The following is a 21,913-nucleotide window of genomic DNA, read 5'->3' as shown; positions in this document are numbered from 1 at the left end:
TCCAATTTTTTTGAAATTACATTAATTTGTAAACATTGTAATAAAATTTTGCATTTAATAAATTGAACAAAAATCTGATGTGGTCAGCACGTAAACGACTAAAGCGTATACTTTTGAATAATATTCTCAAATTAAAATAAACTTTTTCCTACTAATCGAGGTGAAAGTGTTGTTCAAGTTTGTGAAATTCTTATTACTAGCTTCAAAAAATTTTTCCAAAATCTAGAATCGTGCAAATTTATTTGTATAAAAATAGTGCAAATTTGATTTAAGATTCTGCGTGCGAGAAATTTATAAGTTTTTTACTAAAACTACGGGGAGCGAAACATAAATATAAAAAAAAAATTGATATCTGTCACCCTGCTTCTCTGAATATTCCAACTCATCTTAACTTGAAATCAAGATTAAAAAATGTCAACAACGTATAAAGGTTCAATTGATTAATTTTTACATCACTCAGTAGCCTAACAAAGCAAAATAAATATGAATTTTCGGTAAACAATCAGATTTGTCGAAACTGAAATATACGAGTACGGATCGATTAACCATAATATCTTGTTATTTGATTTACGTTTCTCTGGCGTGGTAAAATACATTCCTTTAAAAACCAATTTTATAAATTTTTATATGTTATACTTAAATTACAAAATATTACATTTCACAAATCTTGTCAAAAATGTTCGAAATATTCGGAAATCTATTTCAATAATGAATCTAACCTTCAAAATCATTAAATTATTTACTGAAATTTTTTGACGCATTTTGCCACGATGCACCGATAAATTTTGGCGATACTTACATAATTCGGTTACACTTTATTGCACATGGTACAAAAATAGTCAGTTTACAGATAAATAGGGCGCTTTATTTTACTTATTTTTGAAATGAAATCTAAAATTAAATGCGGACAAACCGAGTGCGCTAATAAGCACATTTCTACGTTTAATACACGTAGACATTTAATTTTTTTGATTTGCGTGTACAGCAACCAAAAAAGAGAAAACAGACAGAACACTAAATGTTGTCCAACGCATGAAAAATCATTTTTCTGAAAATTAACATTGAGGGTAAATTATTTTCCTTTTAAACTGGTTATAGATTAAAATATTTAATAGGAAATTAAAATTATTTTTACCATTAAAAAATTTTTTTTTTAAGAATAAATGCGACCTGCTAAGAATCTAACAAAAATGTTTTAAAATGGTCTTCTTTAGAATTTATAAAATTTTTCCATTATCCCTTTTTAACTTTACATTTTTCCGCTCAATTTAATAAATATTTTTTAAGTTAAATGAGTACAAAAAGATCAAAAAGTACTAAAAACCTTGATTCACTTTCAGAAATGCATAGACTTTTGCTAGAGAAAATAAATCTAAAATAAGAAAGAAAATTATGAAAATGAAAATGTTTGTTTTTTTTTTTTGAAAAAATAATTATAAAGTGTCTTATTTTCTTAAAATTAATAGAAAATGGTTCTAATTTAAAATTTGAACATAAAACTATTTGTGGTTGTGGTAATTAAAGACCGTATTTCATAAATAAAAAATATTAGGAAGGAAAAAATATGAAAGAAATGGAGCTTAATAAATCTGCTCGAATTACTTTGGGGTAAAAATGTCGCAAGAAATTTAATCAATTTCAAAATTAGAAAGCTTTTATTTGTATTATGCCAAAATATTATAACTGTGATTAGAAAGGAATCCACTGACAAAAAAATATGATTCAATTTTATTAGCAGCTTTACAAAATTTATTTGTTCCAAAACCCTAAGAATATGGCTTAAAAGATTTGTTTTTGCGTACCAGTCCAATGTCGTGTACACGTTCATGAGAAATATTTCCAAATATTTTCGTATTTTTACTACATGTTCATTTATAACACAATTTTACATACAAGGCTTAAGCCAATATAATTTTATACAAGGCTTATAAAATTATATTGACATTACATACATAACTTTAAGATTGAATACAACGATAATAAGAATACTTCATATTTATAAGAACCTTACCTTTATACAGAATTAAGACTATAATAAACACTTTGGAATAGTATAGTTTACCTAACGAGTTATACGAAATATTACAATATTTCATTTGCGACACATTGAACGCGAACGTCACAAATGTCAATTTAAGTGAAATTCCACTTTTAAATGTCTGTTATATTTTATGAAAATGTACAAATTCAACAAAATCAGAGCTGAAACTCTTGTATAACAATAATAGCACCTAAAAATACGACGCCTCTGAAGTTCGACAGATTTACTATTTTTACAGCTGTAAATAGTTTTAAAACAGCACTTACTGGGTTAATGTTTGAGTTACATTTCGATTACAGCCGAACGCTCCTTTTTATTGGATTCATTGTCGAGCACTGATTGATTGCTACGTTTATTTGTTACAATTTAGGAATTATGAGCATTACAATGAAAATATTATTCAAAAATTATTTAAAAATTATTTGCAAAATTTAAATTTTCTTTCTTGTTTTTACTAATCCCTAAATAAATTTTTCATACCATTCAACCCAAATCACAATATAATGAAACAAATTTGTATTTACATAAATAATTGTTATACCAACTGTTGTATTTATATATTCTGTGTTTTAACTCTTTTTAAAACATGCAACATTGAAATTATTTGGAAAGTAAAATGCAAATTTTATTAAAACCTAAAAGTATTTGTAATCATGTATTATTGTACATAATTCTATATGATGTGAAATCGAAATTTACAAATAAAATTTACGTGATATGCTATCATGTTTTATATTAAAATAATTTAACATTTGCGACCTATATTTTCTTATAGAAATTGATAGAAGTGGATATTTATAATACAGCAACCTAAAAAGGATCTAGGTATATGTATATGTATATAAGTGTATGCATATGAAAATATGCACAATCATGGTTTTATAATGAAAAAACAAAATCAAATTTAAAATACCAAATTTCAATTTATATAATATTAGAGTAGCCAGATGTGCTTAATCGCTTTACATTCTATATTTGTGTGTTTGAATTAATATAGTACTTTAATTTAAAAAAAATTCATATATTTTATCAGAAACAATAAGATTATTTAGAAAAAATAGTATTATTTATACAAAATAAAGCTGTAAAAGTAGATTTACAATTATAATTTAATTTAAATATAATATTAATACAAGTAGTAACAAAATAATCGAGTTACTTGGAAAAAATGTTTTAAAAATTTTTTGGAATTTTGAGTATGACTTAATTTTTTTATTAGAATGCATATAAATTTCACTTTATAAATTTTTTTCTTTCAAAGAAAATCATGTACCTATTCGACGCTTAAAAAATATGCTTGATAATTTGATTTGTCTTGATTCTACTATACAGGGTAAATCGCATAAGTTGACTAATAATTTCAGCGATGACTTTTTGATCAATTTTCAGCAAAATTCGTTTTCGAGCTACAGCCTTTTCAAGAAAGAGGTATAAGTTTTTTCCTGCATATATAAAAAATACTTATAACTTTGGAAATGCTTATAACTTCGGAAGCTATAAGCATTCATTTATATATAGGAAAAATCTGGTACCTTTTTTTCAACAGGCCGATACAATTTTTTGCCGGAAATTGACCAAAGAATCCTCCCTGAAATTATTTTCCAGCTTATCCGGAACACCCTGTATATTTAACTATACTTTATATGTTATATTATTCAATAAAACAATAAAATAGATTATAATAACCTAAAATGAAAGAATGGAATCACGTAGTTGCTTTTAAAGAAATGATTTTATGGAAAATTACCCAAAATTATTTATTTTGAATTTTTAGTTGAAAAAAAGAAACAAAACATTGCTTCTTGTCCAGACGCAAAAAGGCGCCTAAATGAAAAGGCTTAAAAATAAGAGATTCTTACTCGTGATTAAAATTTTTTAATTGCAAAGGCCCTTTTTTCTTTGACATTTTAAACAATTGAAATTGTAAAATATCAAAAATAGTACAGTTATCGTCTTTTGCCGAAATACTGTGTCCTTTTGTCTTAAATACTTATTATAATTACTAATAATTAGCAACGCAATATTTAAGCTTCACACTAAGTAGAACAAGTTTTTTTGAAAATTATTGCTTCATATTTTAAATTTTATTTACACCTACCTATATAATCGCATGTTCTAAGCTTGAAATGTTAAAGGAAAATGTCCTGCTTTACAAACCGTAATTTAATTTGACCAACTAAATAATATCCAACTTTTGCATATAAACACTATACGTAGCAATAATTTATATTATGAACCTCATGTCTCATAAAAGTTTCATGAAAAACTGGCAACTGAATGGAAATAAATTTATAAGTCCCAGCGGATTAAAATTTTCATTCTTTCATAACTGTTTTTAAATTGTGTATTTTGTGAAAAGTAAAAACAAAAAACAAATTTTAGAACCCGTTTTCTTCAAGTGGGAAATTATGCAGAAAAATTTTTGTGGGTTACCCAGTTTTTGTTATTGTTCGTAAAAAAATCAAATTTTTATATACATACATGTACACATAATATGTATACTGCCTTAAATAACATGATTCATAAAGTAAGTGCAGACATTTTACATTGTAGCCATGAATAATATTTCAAAGCTAACACAAGAGTACAGATTTAGTGTAGAAATACTGTTGATTGAGAATAATACTTTATTGGTTCAGTTTTAACAAAAATGTTTGTAATTTTTGCGAGTAATGCAAAGTAAATCGAAGTAGTAGTAACCAAAAACCTAGCCGGGATTTTACCAAAATTAAATCATTTCATAACTGGTTTGAAAGAGTTTCTTCAAAATCAAAGCTTCAAAAAATAATCAATAGATTATTTTAATCTTTTTAGCTAGATCTGAAAACTTTTCTCGAGCTTAGATTGCGTTTAAAAGATGGAATTTAGGAAAAAATGTGAAATTTTTTTTAGATGAGCTATTGTTGATCACTTTTCGCTATTTTTCTTTAATAGATTTTAAATGGGCCTTAGATATTTCCAAAACCGATGTAGTACCCACAAAAGTTATGCAATTATACCGTGTAAATTAAGTTATAGATATGCTCATGTGAGCATATTTTCCAATTTTCTTCAAGACTGTTTTCAGTGAGCAAGTTTTTTTGAATCTTCGTTAAGTGATATAGAGTAGCTCTTTTAATTTTCAAACGAAATGTTAAATAGACTCAGACTATGTATAGACTAGAATAAATTTCATTATTTCTGAGCAAAAACACAATTGTTTTTTAAGTTTGAAAATGTTTCTACTTTCATGTAACACAATACGTCTTGGAAAATTGAAGATACTCTTAATACTCTTATATGTTAATAAGACAGCTTCTTAGTGTAGTGTTGAAAACTAAAATTTGACTCTTATAATTAAATAATTTTTCGAAAAATTTAGAATTATGAAAAATTTACAAATTTCCTTGAAAAACAAAGTGCTTTTTTTAACTTCAAAGAGCTTCGCTTTTTTAATACAAAGGAATATTTTCAATCCTTATAAAAGCTTATCCAAATAAGAAAGAAGTCATAAGCAAAGCTTATGACTTTTTTCTTATTTGGATCCTTTTATAAGGATAGTGCATCATATCAAAATGCTTTTAGAATAGGCGAATCCTTATAAAGAATGAGTCACTAAATTAATTACCAGTTTGTATATTTAATTTAAAGGTCCACCCATAAAACGATGAAATAACTTACCAGTTTTGAAATTTAAAATAAATTTGCCCCAAATTTTTTCACGGGAGCATCCCTTCTACTAAACATGCAAAAGGAAAAACAATATTGAATCAATAAAATACTCCTTGAAAGATTTTTTTTCACGCGCACAAATTGTAGCACACGCTAATTGATTAATTCCACTGAATAATTAAGAAAAATATTTTTTTAGCAATATCACAAAAATTTAATGAAATTCCACAGAAAGTTAATTAAGCGATATTTAATTCATTTATTTGTGAGTAAAAGATAGAAAATATTCAAAATCTGTCTGTCCTTCTGTGAAGTGATTCACATCAACAACAAGGTTCTTTCCTTAAATAAATCGAACAAATCTAACGAAAAGTTAACGCATATTTAGAGCAAATAAATTATTTGTGAAATCTATAGATTTTTATTTCAATCTTATATTGATAAAGAAAGATTTTTCGATTACTTAAACGTAATACCCTTCAGCAAATTTGTATTGTCATTCAGTTTTTTATGGTACATTTTATTTATTATACTTTTTATAAAAGAAAATCTTATAAATTGATTTCAAAAATGCCTTTTTTCCGAACGAAACTGTAACGTGTGTTGCTCTAGCATTATTTTACTGGAGCAACCCTGGTTATCTACGTTAAACACAATAATTAAGTGAAAAATTGTGAATGGTAATTTCTTTTGTGACAAGAATATTTTATGAGTGATCAACACAGATCGATTTTTAATGAATAATAATATTATTAAACTAATTAAAATATTTTTGCTTCAAAATGGGCGCTAATATAACAGGGCCCGAAATATTTTAACAAAATTTTTTAATATGATTTTTTTTTATTATAACGAAGAAAAGAATGTGCCTTTCAAAATCTTTGCCAATATTTTTACTCAATCTCAGGAAAAAAATAAATCAATATACTTGCATATACAAATACATTTATATTGAAAATCGAGATTTTTAAAACTTTGAAGCCTGATGGGCATTTTTCAGATACAGACTAAAATATAATTTTACTATTTAAACAATTTCATCAGCAACAAAATGTATTTCACAATGTGTATCAAAGAACGGTTGTTATAATTCTCTGAATAGGAACTAAAAAAATACTTCTTTCTGAATTGGACTAAAATAAATTAAAATTGCAATAAAATTAATTCAAATCACGGCTTCGGCTTTACTATCAACATTTATCGTAAGTACCTGCTGCAAAATAATTTTCTTATCATCAAAAATCCATAGTGAAATTTCCATACTTTCTTAATTTGCAGCTTGTAATGCATTCCGCCAAGTAGCGGCTACCCGTATAGTTCGAATTACATTTAACTCGTACGGCCCATTGAGAAAACGTGATTTCAACATTTGAAATTTCTGAATAATTTATTATTTTACTTATATCATACTAAGAATTTCATTTCAAGTAAATTATCATATATAGAGCTTCAAAATCATTTGCAGAAAACAATAATAATAAATTTAATAATTATACTTAAATTATTGTTAATTAATTTGAATGGCACTCCATCGTATAATTCTACAATTAGTGTAGGAAAACAATTTTTCATTTTACTTTTGAAAATTTTGAAAACTTAAGCTTATACAAATTAATGTTGTATCCTTCAGCGGTCATGAAATATTAATGATACTTTATCAATTTATATGGTCATTTTTATTATATTGTAAAAGGCATTGAATAGTCTCATCCTTTTTTTTATTATAGACAAATAAATAGAATCACGAATTATAAAAATTATTTTAAATGTAGATCACGATTTTTAATAAAAAAAAAAAGAAAACCTAACAAATGATACGAGTAAAAATGAAAAAATACAAAAAAAATTGAACTTATGACAGAAGATAAAAGGATTCCCTTTTTTTCTTTTCTCTTTATTTTGGCTTAACAAGTGGAAAAGCATTTAAAACGTACCTACTTATTTCTGTCGTCCTTCTTTCAAAGGAAAAAACCTTCATTGCTTTAACCCATCTTATATTACATGCATAAATAGATTTCCTTTCCCAAAGAGAAAAGAGTACAAAACGAAACCAAAACAAGCAGCAAAAAGATTTTCTTACACCACAATCATAAAAACGAAAAAAATTGGAAGCGGGAAGGGGGGGATAAAAACAATATTGCATAAGTAAAAAATTCTTTAAAAAAATAAATATAAAAAAAATGTGAGATTTTCTTTTTCATTTTTTTTTTCTTTTTTGAATAAATCAATTCATCTTAATTTAAATGTATGTAACTTTATGAATAATATTGAGTATTCATAAGATATTACGTAGTCGCAGATTATATAAATTGCTTTGAGCTTTACAAATTACCTTTTCATATGCATAGAGTAAAGTTTAAATTTAATGTAAAACGTGAATCGAAAATTCTGCTCACAAATAAGTTGAATAATATCAGAAGCAGTTTTTTTTTTTAAACAAGAACAAGAAGAATGCATTTTATACTTTAATTTTTGTAAAATTAAAGTTTTTCATTGTATAGAGGGGAACAAATTCAATGCGGTGTAAAAATATTGTGTACTCCCAAAATCCTTAACATTTAGAGTAAAGAAAACATTTTTTCCAAAACTACAATTTTGTAGAATTGCAGTTGAAAATATTCGAAAACTTGGTTTTGTTCTCTTTGTTGTTTTATGGGAATCACTATGCAACAATTAATTGTATAACTTTTATAATACAAAATCGTTAAAAAAGTGAACAATACAAAAAACCAAACAAAAAGTAAATAACTTTAAATATTGCTTTCTACTTAAAGCCTTAAGTTTGCCATGAAAAATATTTTCTGTTGTTTTATTGGTACAACACTTTGGAAATAGTTTAATACATGCCATATTTCTTGAAAATTGTATAAGTTTTGGAAATTTTTTTTTCAAAATTAGTGTTCCAAGTTACGAAACTTTTGCTTTATTTTTTGTATTGAGGTTATGTGCTTTATAAAAAACATTTTGTTTGTTCTTGTCATACAATCTGTTGTATAGTATATAGAAACTTAAGAAATAACCACATTAAATATATTGAGCCTTCGATTTTAATAAATTTTAATAGTTTATTTGGAAAAGTAACTTTGCCAAAGTCTCATAAATACAAAATTATATTATAAAATTCTTATATTCCTTTTCAAAAAGCTAGTTAATTTCTTTACTCAGTCGCAGTGCAAATGAAAGTCATAGACACTAAAACGACTCTTAAGCTAGAAAGATTCAAAAATATATGTATCTCATAGAACTGGACTCGACATAAAATTGTAGAACTTTCCAAGCGGATGTTGTAAGAAATTACGTTACTTAGAAACAAAAAAAAATTTTAACCAAGGAGTGAAAATAACGTTACTTCTTTATCAAATAGACATTTCACCAGAAATTTACTTCAAATACAACGATTAGTTCCATAAATATGACTTGGCCTGGCAATATGGGTCACCTCATCTTCATTAATATAGCCTCCTTTAAATAAAAAGCTATATTGGCTGGACGAAAGTATTGAGTTAGTAGTAAAATTGCTTTTAATAAATTTTAGAATTAAGATTACCTGTAATAAATTTCATAGCATAACAAGAAAAAATAATACAATGAACACATATTTAATCATCAATAAATATCGTCGAAGGAGTATTATTTTTCATTTATTACGCTATTTAGTCAGTTTCCAAACATCTAATTCGAAAATTTAATTCAATTAACACATTTAGACAAAACTAGACAAAAAAAAATTGCTTTTTAGCACTTTTCCAAAAAAAACTTTGAAAAAAGTGCTTATTAGTTTCACTCTGTCCGTCCGTCGGTCCGTCCGTGGACACTTTTTCTGTTTACAAAACTTCTACACCCTTGAAGATAGAAAGCTGAAATTTCATATGTACATAGATCTTCAATAGAAACTTATTTCCGTACAACAAAATTTTTACCTATCTCCCCCCCTCTAGAAGTTATACCCCCCAAAACCCTAAAAATGGCCTTTTTAAATATTTGTTGCAATGAAACCATAAGCATTTTTGAAATTTTTCAAATGCAGAAAGGCAGTGGCTGCCTTCCCCTAGCGCGGTATACTATAGTTAAATTTTAGAAACACAAAATGGCCGTTCAAATTTACCGTTATCTAAAGTTCTTTTTTTCCAAATATTTGATGTCGTTTTTCTTCTAGACCCCATAATGTAGAACTTTGAAATTTAGGGGCTTTTAGACATTAACAAATAGTTCATTTCGTTAGAAGAAAATTTTTTTCCATCTCCACCCCCTCTCAAGTTATCGCCTCTTGAAATTAGTAAAATTTGAATTTTTGACACCTTATGTTTCCGAAACCGCAAGCTTTTTCAAATTTTTATAAACGCAAAAAGCTAACGGTAAATTCCATGAAATTAAAAAATATAATTATTTTTCTTAACTCACACAATTAACCCTTAAAATCGAGCATTATGTTAACCCCTTTTTATATTAATTTTTGCTTTATTTCAAAGACTGCATATATGTGTCATCCTAAATATATGCAATCCTAGAAATAGTTTTATATATGAATGAAAATAATTTTGATAGTGTGGTAGGTACACATAGACTGTATTTAAAAGCAGAATTTTCACTTGTTGAAGGGAAAAGTGCTACAACACAAACCATTGGTTTGAACTTCCAACTTTATTAACTGTTTCATTAGATTTGTTCTGAACTTCCAAACGCGTAATCAACTGAGGTTGATTAGAAATTAAGCTAGAAAGGTTATACCGTCTTTGTCATTTGAAAGATCTTGAAAAACCTAACGAAAAAAATCTCGCTAAACTTAAAATAGGCAGATATCGAATTTTGACCAAGACCGAAATCGACTTTTTTTTCTTATTTATTATTTTACATACATATTAATAAATTAGTAAATAAAGAAGGTAACGTATATTGCAATGGCACAAAATTTTTCAGATTGCTCTGCCATATTGTAATAAAGCCAATAGGTGGATATGGTGGTAACTGAAGTCCTACATCTTGAAAACGGTAACATATAATAGGAAAAGAACGATTGCAGATTTGAAAATAGCGTGTTTACAAACATATTGCCTTATGTAGCCAGCTTAAAAATGTGAAAAATTGCATTGTACCGAATAACGCTCAGCCGCGATATGTACATAAAAGACAAAACTGAAGTTAAAAACGCTTTAACAAAAACAAAAGCGATTGTTCGATAAAACTCACAACGAAATGTCATAATAAAGTATCCCGCAATTTTACTCTTACTCAACAGTACACCCTTATTTTTAAACTGAATGATTTACAGCTCAGGCATTTTTTTCTAAATTTATTGAAAACTATATGGTAATAAAAATTTTTTCAATAAATTATTTTCAATATTATTAGATCTATACAAATACGGGAAATATACTATTAATATGCATAAGTGCTTATTTGTCATACATCGTTACAAAGCGATAAATCGAAAATTTCAAGGGCCATGAAAATTAGTTTTGAAACTTCAAAACACAAACTGACTTTTCATTTTTGACATGACTGTTTATTGTATGTTTTCGTTTCTTCATTCCAAAGAGGGAAGGGACTAAAAAGAACAGTCAATGACAGCTTCGCAGAATATTAAAAGTGAGTAGGATAAACGAACATAACAGGAAAAAAAAAAACAAAAAAATTAAATTTCTTTAACTAAAGCGGAAAACAGAATCACTACGTATATTATAGAATTCGTAAAATTTAATAAAATATTTACACGTTCTTGCCTTTCAAATTTTCCATTAAAAAAAAATTGTGATACCTTAGCAAGGTTCTAAACATGTACTTCGTTTAATGACAGTATTATATCGACTTTGAAATCATCGATATCTGAAAACTATCGATAGTGCCATCGTTAAAGAACTTACATAACTATAAATACCTTTATGGAATATGAAAGTGTATACAAACACAAATTTTTTTATATTTTACCTTACACATATTTAGATATTTCCAACTTAAGCAACAACAAAACTAAATAAAATTCTTGTAACTCAATCAATTATTTCGATTGCTACTTTTATGAATAACAGTCTGGACACTGAGAATACATAAGTACATGCATTTATGATCCTTAAAATACAGAAGAGAAATATGATATTTTAAACTAAATTGTCCTCAACAGTTTAAAAAGGGAATTCTGATAAAATTCTCTAGTGATTCCAGATATTAACAATTTTTTTTAGAAACAAGTATTCTTTTTAGAAAGTTGATGCAGAACGATTACGGCCAGCATTAAAATACATATGAGAACAATATTATCCTGTTAGTAGAAAAAGCATTGCAAGGAAAACTATTTATAAGTATAAATATGAAGTTTCTGAAGACAATATTTTAGTACTTACGTTTATGTTATAATTAAATCGCATTTATAAATTTAATTGACATGACCGTTTCAAAATTGTAAAACCAAAATTATTTCAAATTTAAATTGAACTAGTCAATGTTCCCAATTTTTTCAACTAAAAGGCATTAGGCATAAAGGCCTTTTCAAGCCGCGTAACTAATACTTAAAAATGACTTCTTTTCGATTTCAATGAAGTTGAAAGAAGTACGAAGGGGTGTTCTTGCTATGACACGTTTTTATATTGTTGAATGTATGGTGCACATTGAAAATCTATAGAAATGATGTTTTCCAAGAAGATTTCGTTTACATCACTGTTTGAAAAGACTACTCAGAGGAGAGTACAGAGGAAGTTTAAAAAGTCGTTCACGAATTTCTACAAACTAAATGTACTTGAATGGCTTAACCAGATATTTTTTTTAAAACGGAGTTTGTGTTTGAAGTTTTACATCATTTTGTAATTTAACTAAAAATGCCATAAAAATTTTGAAAAAACCGAATGTGGTGAGCACACGATCGACCGCAAAGTCCGTATTTTCTAGTTTAGCGAATTTTTTACAGCTGAGTATGAAAATGCTCCAGTCTAAGGACGCTAGTAGGCTTTTAGTTAACATTACTTGAAAAATGTAAATTCGGCTCTTAGTAGAGTTTCGCTTTCGGATTTAGTTTCGGTAACAATCAGAAGTCAAGTTACAAGAAATTCCATCAATTAGTTCCGTAGATATGATAAAAAATGTAAATTGATACCTAGGAAAAATATTAAATTTCAAGGAAATTTAATTCTCTTAATGTGCGCAAAAATGTTAAATCGTTCCTCAAAAAGTCCCGTTCCCAAATCCTGATATATCCCAAAAGTTGATCAATCCGTGATAGTACACACATTACACACGTGCACACATAGACAGGCAGAAAGACCAACAGATAGACCGATATTTCTCTAAATATAGATTTTTCACACTTCTCTGCCATGGAGAAGTGCGTTCCCACCGAAAGCTCAACATCCGTATCATCAATTTGTTACCATCACACGACCTCTCTTACTGTATGCAATGGGCCGGTAAAAATATTGGTTCATTTAAATAAATGCTTAATTTTAAGACAATTAATTTTATAGGCTTACATTTTTCTGCTGTAACGTTACAATTACCACATTTATAAATATTTAAATATATAATTACATTTACCTTTGAAAATATGAACCAATACACTAGCTGGTTGAGCATTGCTCGCCAAACATGTGAAATTTCCAGAATGTTCCCTTCTAGTCCGTTGAATGACAAGTTCTGATGACTGAAAATCTTTTCAAAAAAAAATATACGTTAATTAAAAAATGTTGTTTTTATTTTTATAGTATGCTAATGGATTTATAAACATGAAAAATAATGAAATTATTTTGTGTGCAAATAATAAATAAACTCAGAAGTTGTTAAAATTGTCTATAGCTTCTTCAATGGAAATTTAATTTAAGTATATTTCTGTGAATGAACTGGCTCTAATAGAGTCAATATGGGTAATAGCCCATGATTGAGAAACTTCTGTTAGTGAATCTATTCAAAATTTCGAACTAATAAACTAAAAACTAATCATGTATATGTTGAAGATTTTTAAATCTAATAAACTTACCAGCTTCTGTTGACACATTTATTCCACGATCAATATCATAATTAATCATTCTATTATCATGATACCAAAATATAAATTCCGAAGGCTGAGTATTTTGTAAAACATGACATTGAAGCCTTAATGTAGATCCAGGTGTTAAATATCTTATCGAAGGTCCCGATATTTCAGCACGTGCTTCTGTTGTTGTGTCAAGTAAATTGATTTCATTGATGGTTAATGTATGAAAAACGGAAATTAAAAAAGGATAAACTTTAGTAATTTTATTTTTAATAAAAATTTTTGAAATATGAGCATTTTGGGTATGCAAATATGGTAGGAGGTAAAACTTGGTTTAGTTCTGTCATTTATTTTCTAATTTCGAAAAATCAAAAATTTTCAAAAGCTGTTCAACAACAGTATTATAAGCGAAAGGGTAAGTACAAATTCAACAATATTATAAGCGGAATGTTACGCTTGCGTCATGGAGCTTCAAAGGTACGGCGGTCAAAAGTGAAAGGGATGAAGATCTGCATGCTACGAAAAGTAAATCGGATCGGAGAGGAAGTTCAGTTAATATAGTAACTCTAGCGACTGGATTATCGATTTATTTCCGAATGCCGATACTATAGACACATGACGGAGAAATTCAAATGCATCCACTTTTTACGCATAACAGAAAGAAGTACAATTACAAAGTAGGTTAGTGTCATAATGTCCTTTCAAGTTTACCTAATCACCTTCGTGAAGAAAGTATAATAAACCTCGAAGTGGAGCGGAGTGATAAATTTCCCATCGACAATTATTAACGATTGTATTTCAGTGATAGTTAAAAGATAAGCAATAAAATTCAGAAAAATAAATTAATAAATAGTTTGTTAAATTCTCAAATACTTAAAATTTTGTACAAAATGCTATTGAAAAACAAAATAATTTGTTGCTCTAAATAAAATGTTTGTAAATATTTTAAAATTTTCCACAACAGTTTACTTCAAATAAATTTTTGTTTTAAATTTAAACATTTGTTTTCTTAATTGATTGGCCAGACGCTTAATAAGAATTCTCACCTTTTGTCGAGGTTCACTCATTCGACTACGTTAGGAAATCTTTTAGTTAGTTTCTTTTAACAGTTCCAAAGTTTTTCTTTTCAATAATTCATTTTGTTTATGCAGCAACAGAGTGGTTACCTTATATAAAGATGCAACCACAACTGCATTTAAAATTTTAAAGAATAATGAAAAAATGTTCTTAAAGTTGCAAAAAAAAATTTTTAGTGGAGAAAAAACCATAAAAGCAAAAACTTTACTTTCCCAATTTATAAAAATAGATGTCAAATTTTCAAACAAGTGAATGTAGTGGGAACTCGTTAATCATAAATATTAGTTTGTTGCCTCATCTCTCCTTTTTTGTTGCATTTTCGGTAATACGTATATGGGTTTTTCTTCAGTTTTTTATATAATTTCTGTTCTATATGGAAGTACATAAGTGTATGTATGTTATGTATATAATGTAGTTTTTATAAAAAGAATACAATGTAAACCACAATTTCAAGTGCTCTTTAAAGAAAAGTTAGATGTTTTTTTTTTGGTTTTTAAAGAAATTTTTATTCTACGAAAAATAGAAGGAAGACAAAATTCGTTTATTTTATTGGCGAAAATATAAAAAAAAAAACAGAAAGTGAGTAATTGCAGTCTTATCACTGACTTAATTTTAAATTAAGCAAAATATTTATATTTATTATTGGATACATCACAAGTTCAGATTTTTTTCTTCGCAACGCTGTATGATGTAGCTGTACAAGCATACATTTTCATTTAATGAAATAAAATTAATCGCAATACAAAAAATTTTGGTGAAAAAAAGAATTCGTTTGTCAAAATGAAATACGGTAGACATGAAGGGCTTATTGGAGATCAAACAATGTTTGAAAAAAAATTCTGAATTTAAGAAAGATTTGTTTAAAAATTAAAGTGGCAAATAAAAACTTTAAGCTGCACCAAGTAAAAAAGTTAATTTTAGTTTTTGGCGAAATTGAATGTCATCTTATTTTAAGCTTTAAACTCTGAATGAATCGTATTCAGCTATAATAAAAAAAATATTTAAAATTAATACGCTTAATATAAAAAATTTGTTAAGCTAGTTGTTACATTCTCGATAAACCTTTACAGGGTGATTCACTAACAAGGACTATTAGAAGGACTAGCATTTTTTAGAGCATTGAAAATCAGCTGAACTTTAAACATTTTTGGTGATACAAGGATTTTGTTGTTCATATTATATGACATGAATTTTTTAAAAAACCTTTACAGGATCTTTCCTGAAACCAAATACTTTACTGAATCTATTTGCAAAAATATCGTCCAACAAGACTTCCAGAAATTTCAAAACTTTTGCAACTATATGCAGTATGATCATACAAGTCCAATTTCATAAAAGACTTGGTTCAAGATCTTGAACTATGAAAAACCGATTTTAAAAAAATTAAATTTGTGAATTTATTTTGCGACATGATGGTCTGCGTGCAGGAATCTGTGCTGAATTTCAAGTTTCTAGATCTTTGGGTTCTCAAATGAGAACGCTTTAACAAATTGCGGCTGGATGCAGGCACGAATCTTGTTAGATCGGCTAATGTTTTGACATTGAGCCAGAAGCAAGAATGTATATAATTTATGGGCTCGACAATCTTTCCTTCTTGGTATTACAAGCGCCATGGTAAATTGAATTTCTCCTTACGTAATTTGAGGTTATATAATAAAGCCAATTTTTTTTTGATTTTTGTATAAAATGCGCTATTCTTAAAAGCGCAAGTACAACCCACCCTTATATTTCTACTTAAATATTAATTTTTTGTATTTTTGGGCAACGCTTAAATTGGTGTTTGAAATTAAATTGACTATAATTTAACTTTTCTGTTTTTTTTTTTTAACTTAGGAACATTTAAAATTTTATCGACAGAATTTTTTTTTCCTCTTTTATATTCTGATACTAGCTGTTACAAGATTGATATCATTTAAACACAACACAAGCTTCATTGTTCTTTTTGCCTCCGGTCACTTTTTTGTTATTATATACGCGTTCAGTTATCAGAATATTGTTCAGTTTATTCTACAATTTTATAATGGTAACTTCCTTCTTCATACATTCACACATACATAAGAAAATTATAAGAAAAAAGAGAAAACAAATTGTAATTTTTTCTCCTTATCTTTCTTCATGATAATTTATAACAAGTTGCTTTGATTTAGTGATGCTTTTTATAATGAAAAATCTTCATTCATACGGTACATTCCTTTTATATAAATTTTGTATTACGAAACAATAAAAAAAGCAAAAAAAAAAAAGAAAAAAATCAATGGCATAAAATTATTTCCTTTTTTTATTATTTTTTTTTTTTGCTTGTTTTTGTTAACAGCCTGTTTGCAGCATTTTCATGAAATTTATGTGATTTTTAAAGTATATCGTATACCTTAAAATTAAATTGGGCCACAAGTAAAGCCATAGAATGGTTTGTAGCATCCCGAAAGTGAGAGGTTAAACAACTGTGTGAATTGCAAGTAAAAGAATAAAGAAAAAACCTTGTAATAAATAATTGTTTTTTTTTTTTTTTTTTTTTTTTTGAAGAAAATGAAAGGGTAAAAAATTTAATAAAAAACTAAGTGTAAAAAAAAATATATAAAGTGATAAATATGATAAAAAAATTATTTGAAAAGAAAAAACCAACGAAAAATTTTTACATTCATTTTGAGATTTGTGGTTTCCGGGAATGAATTGCTCACTCTCCTTTTTTTTAGATTATATATGTACATATATATTTATATGAAAATGATAGTATTGCATCAATGTCTATAACTGTTCGAATTGTGTTCACAGAATATCAAAAACTTATCGTTTCATTTGTAACATTCTCCCCCAAACTTCAATCCTCCAACGATTCCTATCATACCGGAATCAAATTTAAAGTCCAATTAATCCAATTCATAATTAATAAGCTATGAGAATTCTATATAATTTAGATTTGAATATCTGCCGTGCAAGTGATTAACCCATATCTTAAAAACTGTTGGTGTTGAATATGGTAAAATTTTCACCTCTTTCATAAATAAACTAATCTAATACAATTTTAAGTAGTTTTAGTAGTTGTATAAATTAGATAAGTATTATGGACATTATTCAGTGGAAATTGGTTACAGTTTATCGTAACTGCCATAGAATTTTAATTTAACATACTTATTTTGAGTTATGAAGAATTAATAGTTCATACTGGATTCATAGAGTTTCCAAGGTCAATTCCGCCTATTCTCGTTTTTAATAAATTTGGTTTAAAAATTAAAACCAAAGCAAAAAACGAGAAATTTTAAAAAATACGGTAATAATAATTTAACTTTGTTCATTTAATTGTAAGTTTTGAAAACATTTACAACAGTATCGAAAATGTGATCTGCAACAAAAAGTTCCAATCAATTCCGTCTTTCACGGTTTTACTTTCAGTGAACCAAGAATTATTGTAAATTTTTTAATAAACATAATAGGTTTTAAAATTGGTTGGAATGGAAGTGTTTCTAAATAATTATACGATATATTAACATGCAGATCTTATATAAAATTTTCGGAAAGTCAATTTTAAGCACTGAATTTCTTCAATTATACATTTAATTTTTTGTATACATTTAATTCATATAAGTTTCAGCGATACGCAATGCGCCCTGAGCATAATTTTGAAGAACATAATTTGGTCTTAAATGGACAATAAATTCAAATAAAGCAGTTATAAGAAACAAGAGTCCAGCTTCTTTCCAAGGTTTCTTTAATTTATCACACTTCTTATAGTGTTTCCCAAGTTTATTTCTCTCATATTTTTTGAAATGTGCTTCCCTATTAACCCTTGATTAGATCATATCTTTATTTGTTTTTTTTTCCTCGTTATTTCTTTGTTGTGATCGTGATTTTTGATTTTTATTGTTACCTTTTTTATGGCTTCTATAATCTATTAAATTGAGGCGTGTTTTTCTAGTGTGTGGCTAGATTTAGAGACACAAGTTTTTTAAAGTAAAAATTTTTTTCGTAATTGATAACATATTGAATCACAAAACCCATTTATTAATTCATATTAAAATTGACAAAAGCTGTGACCTATTTTATCAAACGCTTTACATCTGTTTCAAAAAAAGTTTTTAAAAATACCATTAATTATTTATTTATGCTGCTTCTTTTTTAATTTTTTTTTCACTTCTCTTACTTCTATCATTAAATTCATAAAATCCATTTTAATTATAATTTTTAAAAAGCTTTACATTTATAGTATATCAAAGAAATTAGTATATGAAAATTGCAGTTGTTCTAATGAATTTAAAGGTTTCTAGACTATTATGTTAGATCTAAATAGAATTTAATCTAAAAAAGAATTAAACAGTGTCAAAAATATCGGAAAATAATATTATTATTCAAAATTATGAGAGTTATATTTACAACATTGCTTGCCAATTTTATATTAGTGTAAATTGGTCTAGAATAATGTTAATTGACCTATAAAAATCCGAATCACTTACGTCAAGATGTTTTCCAAAAATTAAAAATTTTTGTAAAATCTCGTAAAGTCTTAACATATTCGAACACTTTAAAATCAAATATTAAGACAAACATTCGGCTGCTTCATGCAATTTCAAAACGTCCCCAAAAACTCAAAGGCAGTTCCAAAATTTTCGAATTATATTTGTTTAACTTCAGTTAGGGTATAATGACAATTAATAATTTAGAATTTAAAAATAAAAAAAAATTCAAAATAATTTATGCGATTAATTAAAAAATACGGAACTCTTCGCAAATGTATAGTTTTCCTTCCCATATAATAATTAAATTTATTTTAGATTTTTTCTCTTTTTTTTTCATTTTGCATCGCGTTATACTAAACATTCTGTTTGCTTTTTCATATACCTCATAGCATAACACTATACAAACATTTATTTTTAAGTACATACATACATACGGTATATGCAATTATGCTGTAATGTTAATGTACGTAGTTATACCTACATTTTTATGGAACACGAAAAATTGTATTTTATATAGAGTATGGGTAACATACTAAGAAAGTATCTTTAGAACTTTTTTCTAGGTTTATAAAAAAATTATTCACTTTCCTATATGGTATATGTACAATTTTAAATTTGAAATAATATTTTTTATGAAACAAACATGTCTGCGAAGTCTCTGACTTGTTTTGACTGTTAAAATGAAGTGTTTTAAATGTCTATATAAGTACTTATGAGAAAATTCTTTAATTTATTGTATAGAGTTGCTTCTAAATTGTTCATGATATAAGTTTTCACTTACGAATACAAACACACGAACATATGTATGCATAGATGAGTACCTGTGCTACATTTTCATTAAATAAATAGATTTGTGTTTCAGTTTTGTTTTTGGTTTTTCGTTTTCTTTGCTTTTTAAATGATTGCGATATACTTTTAGGTTTTTTTATTATTCATAAAAGGAATAGGTGGGTATATGAAAATGTGTACATATTTGCATAAGTTTTTCACAATATGAGTACATAATATGCATGTACATGTAAGTGTATACATTTTTAATTGAAGTATAAGTACTATGTAATTAGTTTTAAAAATGTAATTCTAATTATGATGTTAAAAATAACCTAAGAAACCGCTTATTAAATTAAAGGAAATATGTACACTAGCTTTTCTAGATTTTTAAATTTTTTTCTTTTTTCACAATGAGACTTTAAAAATTGTTTTTGTAATTATGTAATTTAGTTTATATACAAAGGGATATTTTTAGAAAATATTTTAGATTTTAGCAAATTTTTTTGAATAAAATTAGAAAATTGTAGGTACTCTCGGTCTTATAAACAAATTCTTAAAAATTAAAATATTTTACGTAAAATATCTAGTTTGCAAAATAATTTTTTTCCAAAATTTTATTATTGGCTATGAAACTTTGTTATATGAATATTTTTCTGATAATTTTAATTTTATGAAATAATTTTTTCTTCATAGTAGATTTTCATTCACTTTCCATAAGCGTTTTCTTTATAAAAGTTTTTGCATAAAGAAAAAAGTTATCAGTCATTATTTAACAAAATAACATATGGAAAAATTGAATGCCTCGACACATAGAAATAGAAAGGAATAACTGATGGAAACAAAAAGTAAAAAGCATATCGCAAGAACTTATGTGTGAAATATTATAGAATCATTAAGATAATTTATTAGTAACTAGCCTTTTATATCTTGACAGCGATATTCTGGCAGAGAGTAGTAATTGTATACTCTAAAATTAACTCAACATAAAATGTTAGCGCGTGTAAATGCATGCCCATGAAAGGATTAATGAATTTCTCGGCCTACACCTTCATGGATTAATACTAATTTAAAATCAATACAAAAATCAAGATTATTTTCATTACATTAAGTACCTTCCAATACTGATGAGAGTGCAAAAGGCAAGTTAATAAGTTACACCATGGTATTACAGCACCATGATTTAAACTCCAATGCTACATCGTTTTTAACTTCTCACTATTTTAAGGATATTATCAAAAATTAAATTTTTATGAAGTGTTTTTGTTTTCGATCGTTCTAGAGAATCAATAATTTTCTTCAAAAATTTTCTGGAAAATTAAACTTTTACAATTAATCAAAAACCTTTCAACAATATCCGCAAGAAAGCCAGATGGCGAGAGATTCAAAATATTCGAAAAAGTAGTCAAGGTGGATTCATAAAATTTGATAATCATTTGTCCATTTCTAAATCACACATATCCTACAAGATTTATGAAATAGATAGAAAGGTTCGGTTAGCTGCCAAACAACTATCAAAGCTAATGCTTTCAAAAATATTTAAATTTTTATCCTCAGATTGTTAAGGTCAAGGAGTGAAACGTTTTTATTTGTCAGCCTTAAATTTATGGTGAATAATATGCAATCAAATTGGTTAAGTATATGTGGATTAAACTCAGTTTCAAGTTTCCGATTACCTTAATACATTCGAAAAAAAACCTTTCAATAAAAGAACCCTCAGTTACCCTCTTTGACGAGCTAATCACGAATTTTTAACAACATTTTCAGACGGCGTTAATAAAATACATTTTCTTCAAAAGTTTTAATAAAATATTAACAAATAAATAAAAATATATTAAAAATATATTAAAGAAAAATAAACATGTGCTTTACAAACATTTAAAATAAAATAAAAGGATAACTTGGAATATATATGTATGTGAAAAGCAATAAAATATAAAGCAATTATTTTTCAATCTTTCCTTATTT

The 21,913-nt window shown here is 26.6% G+C and overlaps 1 protein-coding gene across 1 annotated transcript in view; it reads right to left on the bottom strand.

Moving 5' to 3' along the window:
* Positions 1 to 21,913, bottom strand: part of LOC129610984 (myosin-G heavy chain) — a 189,485-nt gene that overhangs the window by 1,034 nt on the left and 166,538 nt on the right. The window contains exons 7-8 of the mRNA XM_055523849.1: positions 13,653 to 13,829; positions 13,214 to 13,327 (exon numbers count right to left, since the gene is read on the bottom strand). Of these exons, the coding sequence (XP_055379824.1) occupies positions 13,214 to 13,327; positions 13,653 to 13,829 (291 nt within the window). The remainder of the gene's footprint in view (positions 1 to 13,213; positions 13,328 to 13,652; positions 13,830 to 21,913) is intronic.

This window comes from Condylostylus longicornis, unplaced genomic scaffold (genome assembly GCF_029603195.1).
Source record: "Condylostylus longicornis isolate FDR11 unplaced genomic scaffold, ASM2960319v2 ptg000048l, whole genome shotgun sequence".
Lineage (NCBI taxonomy): Eukaryota > Metazoa > Arthropoda > Insecta > Diptera > Dolichopodidae > Condylostylus > Condylostylus longicornis.
The sequence above is the reverse complement of the archived record's forward strand: the minus strand, read 5'-3'. Positions and strand labels throughout refer to the sequence as shown.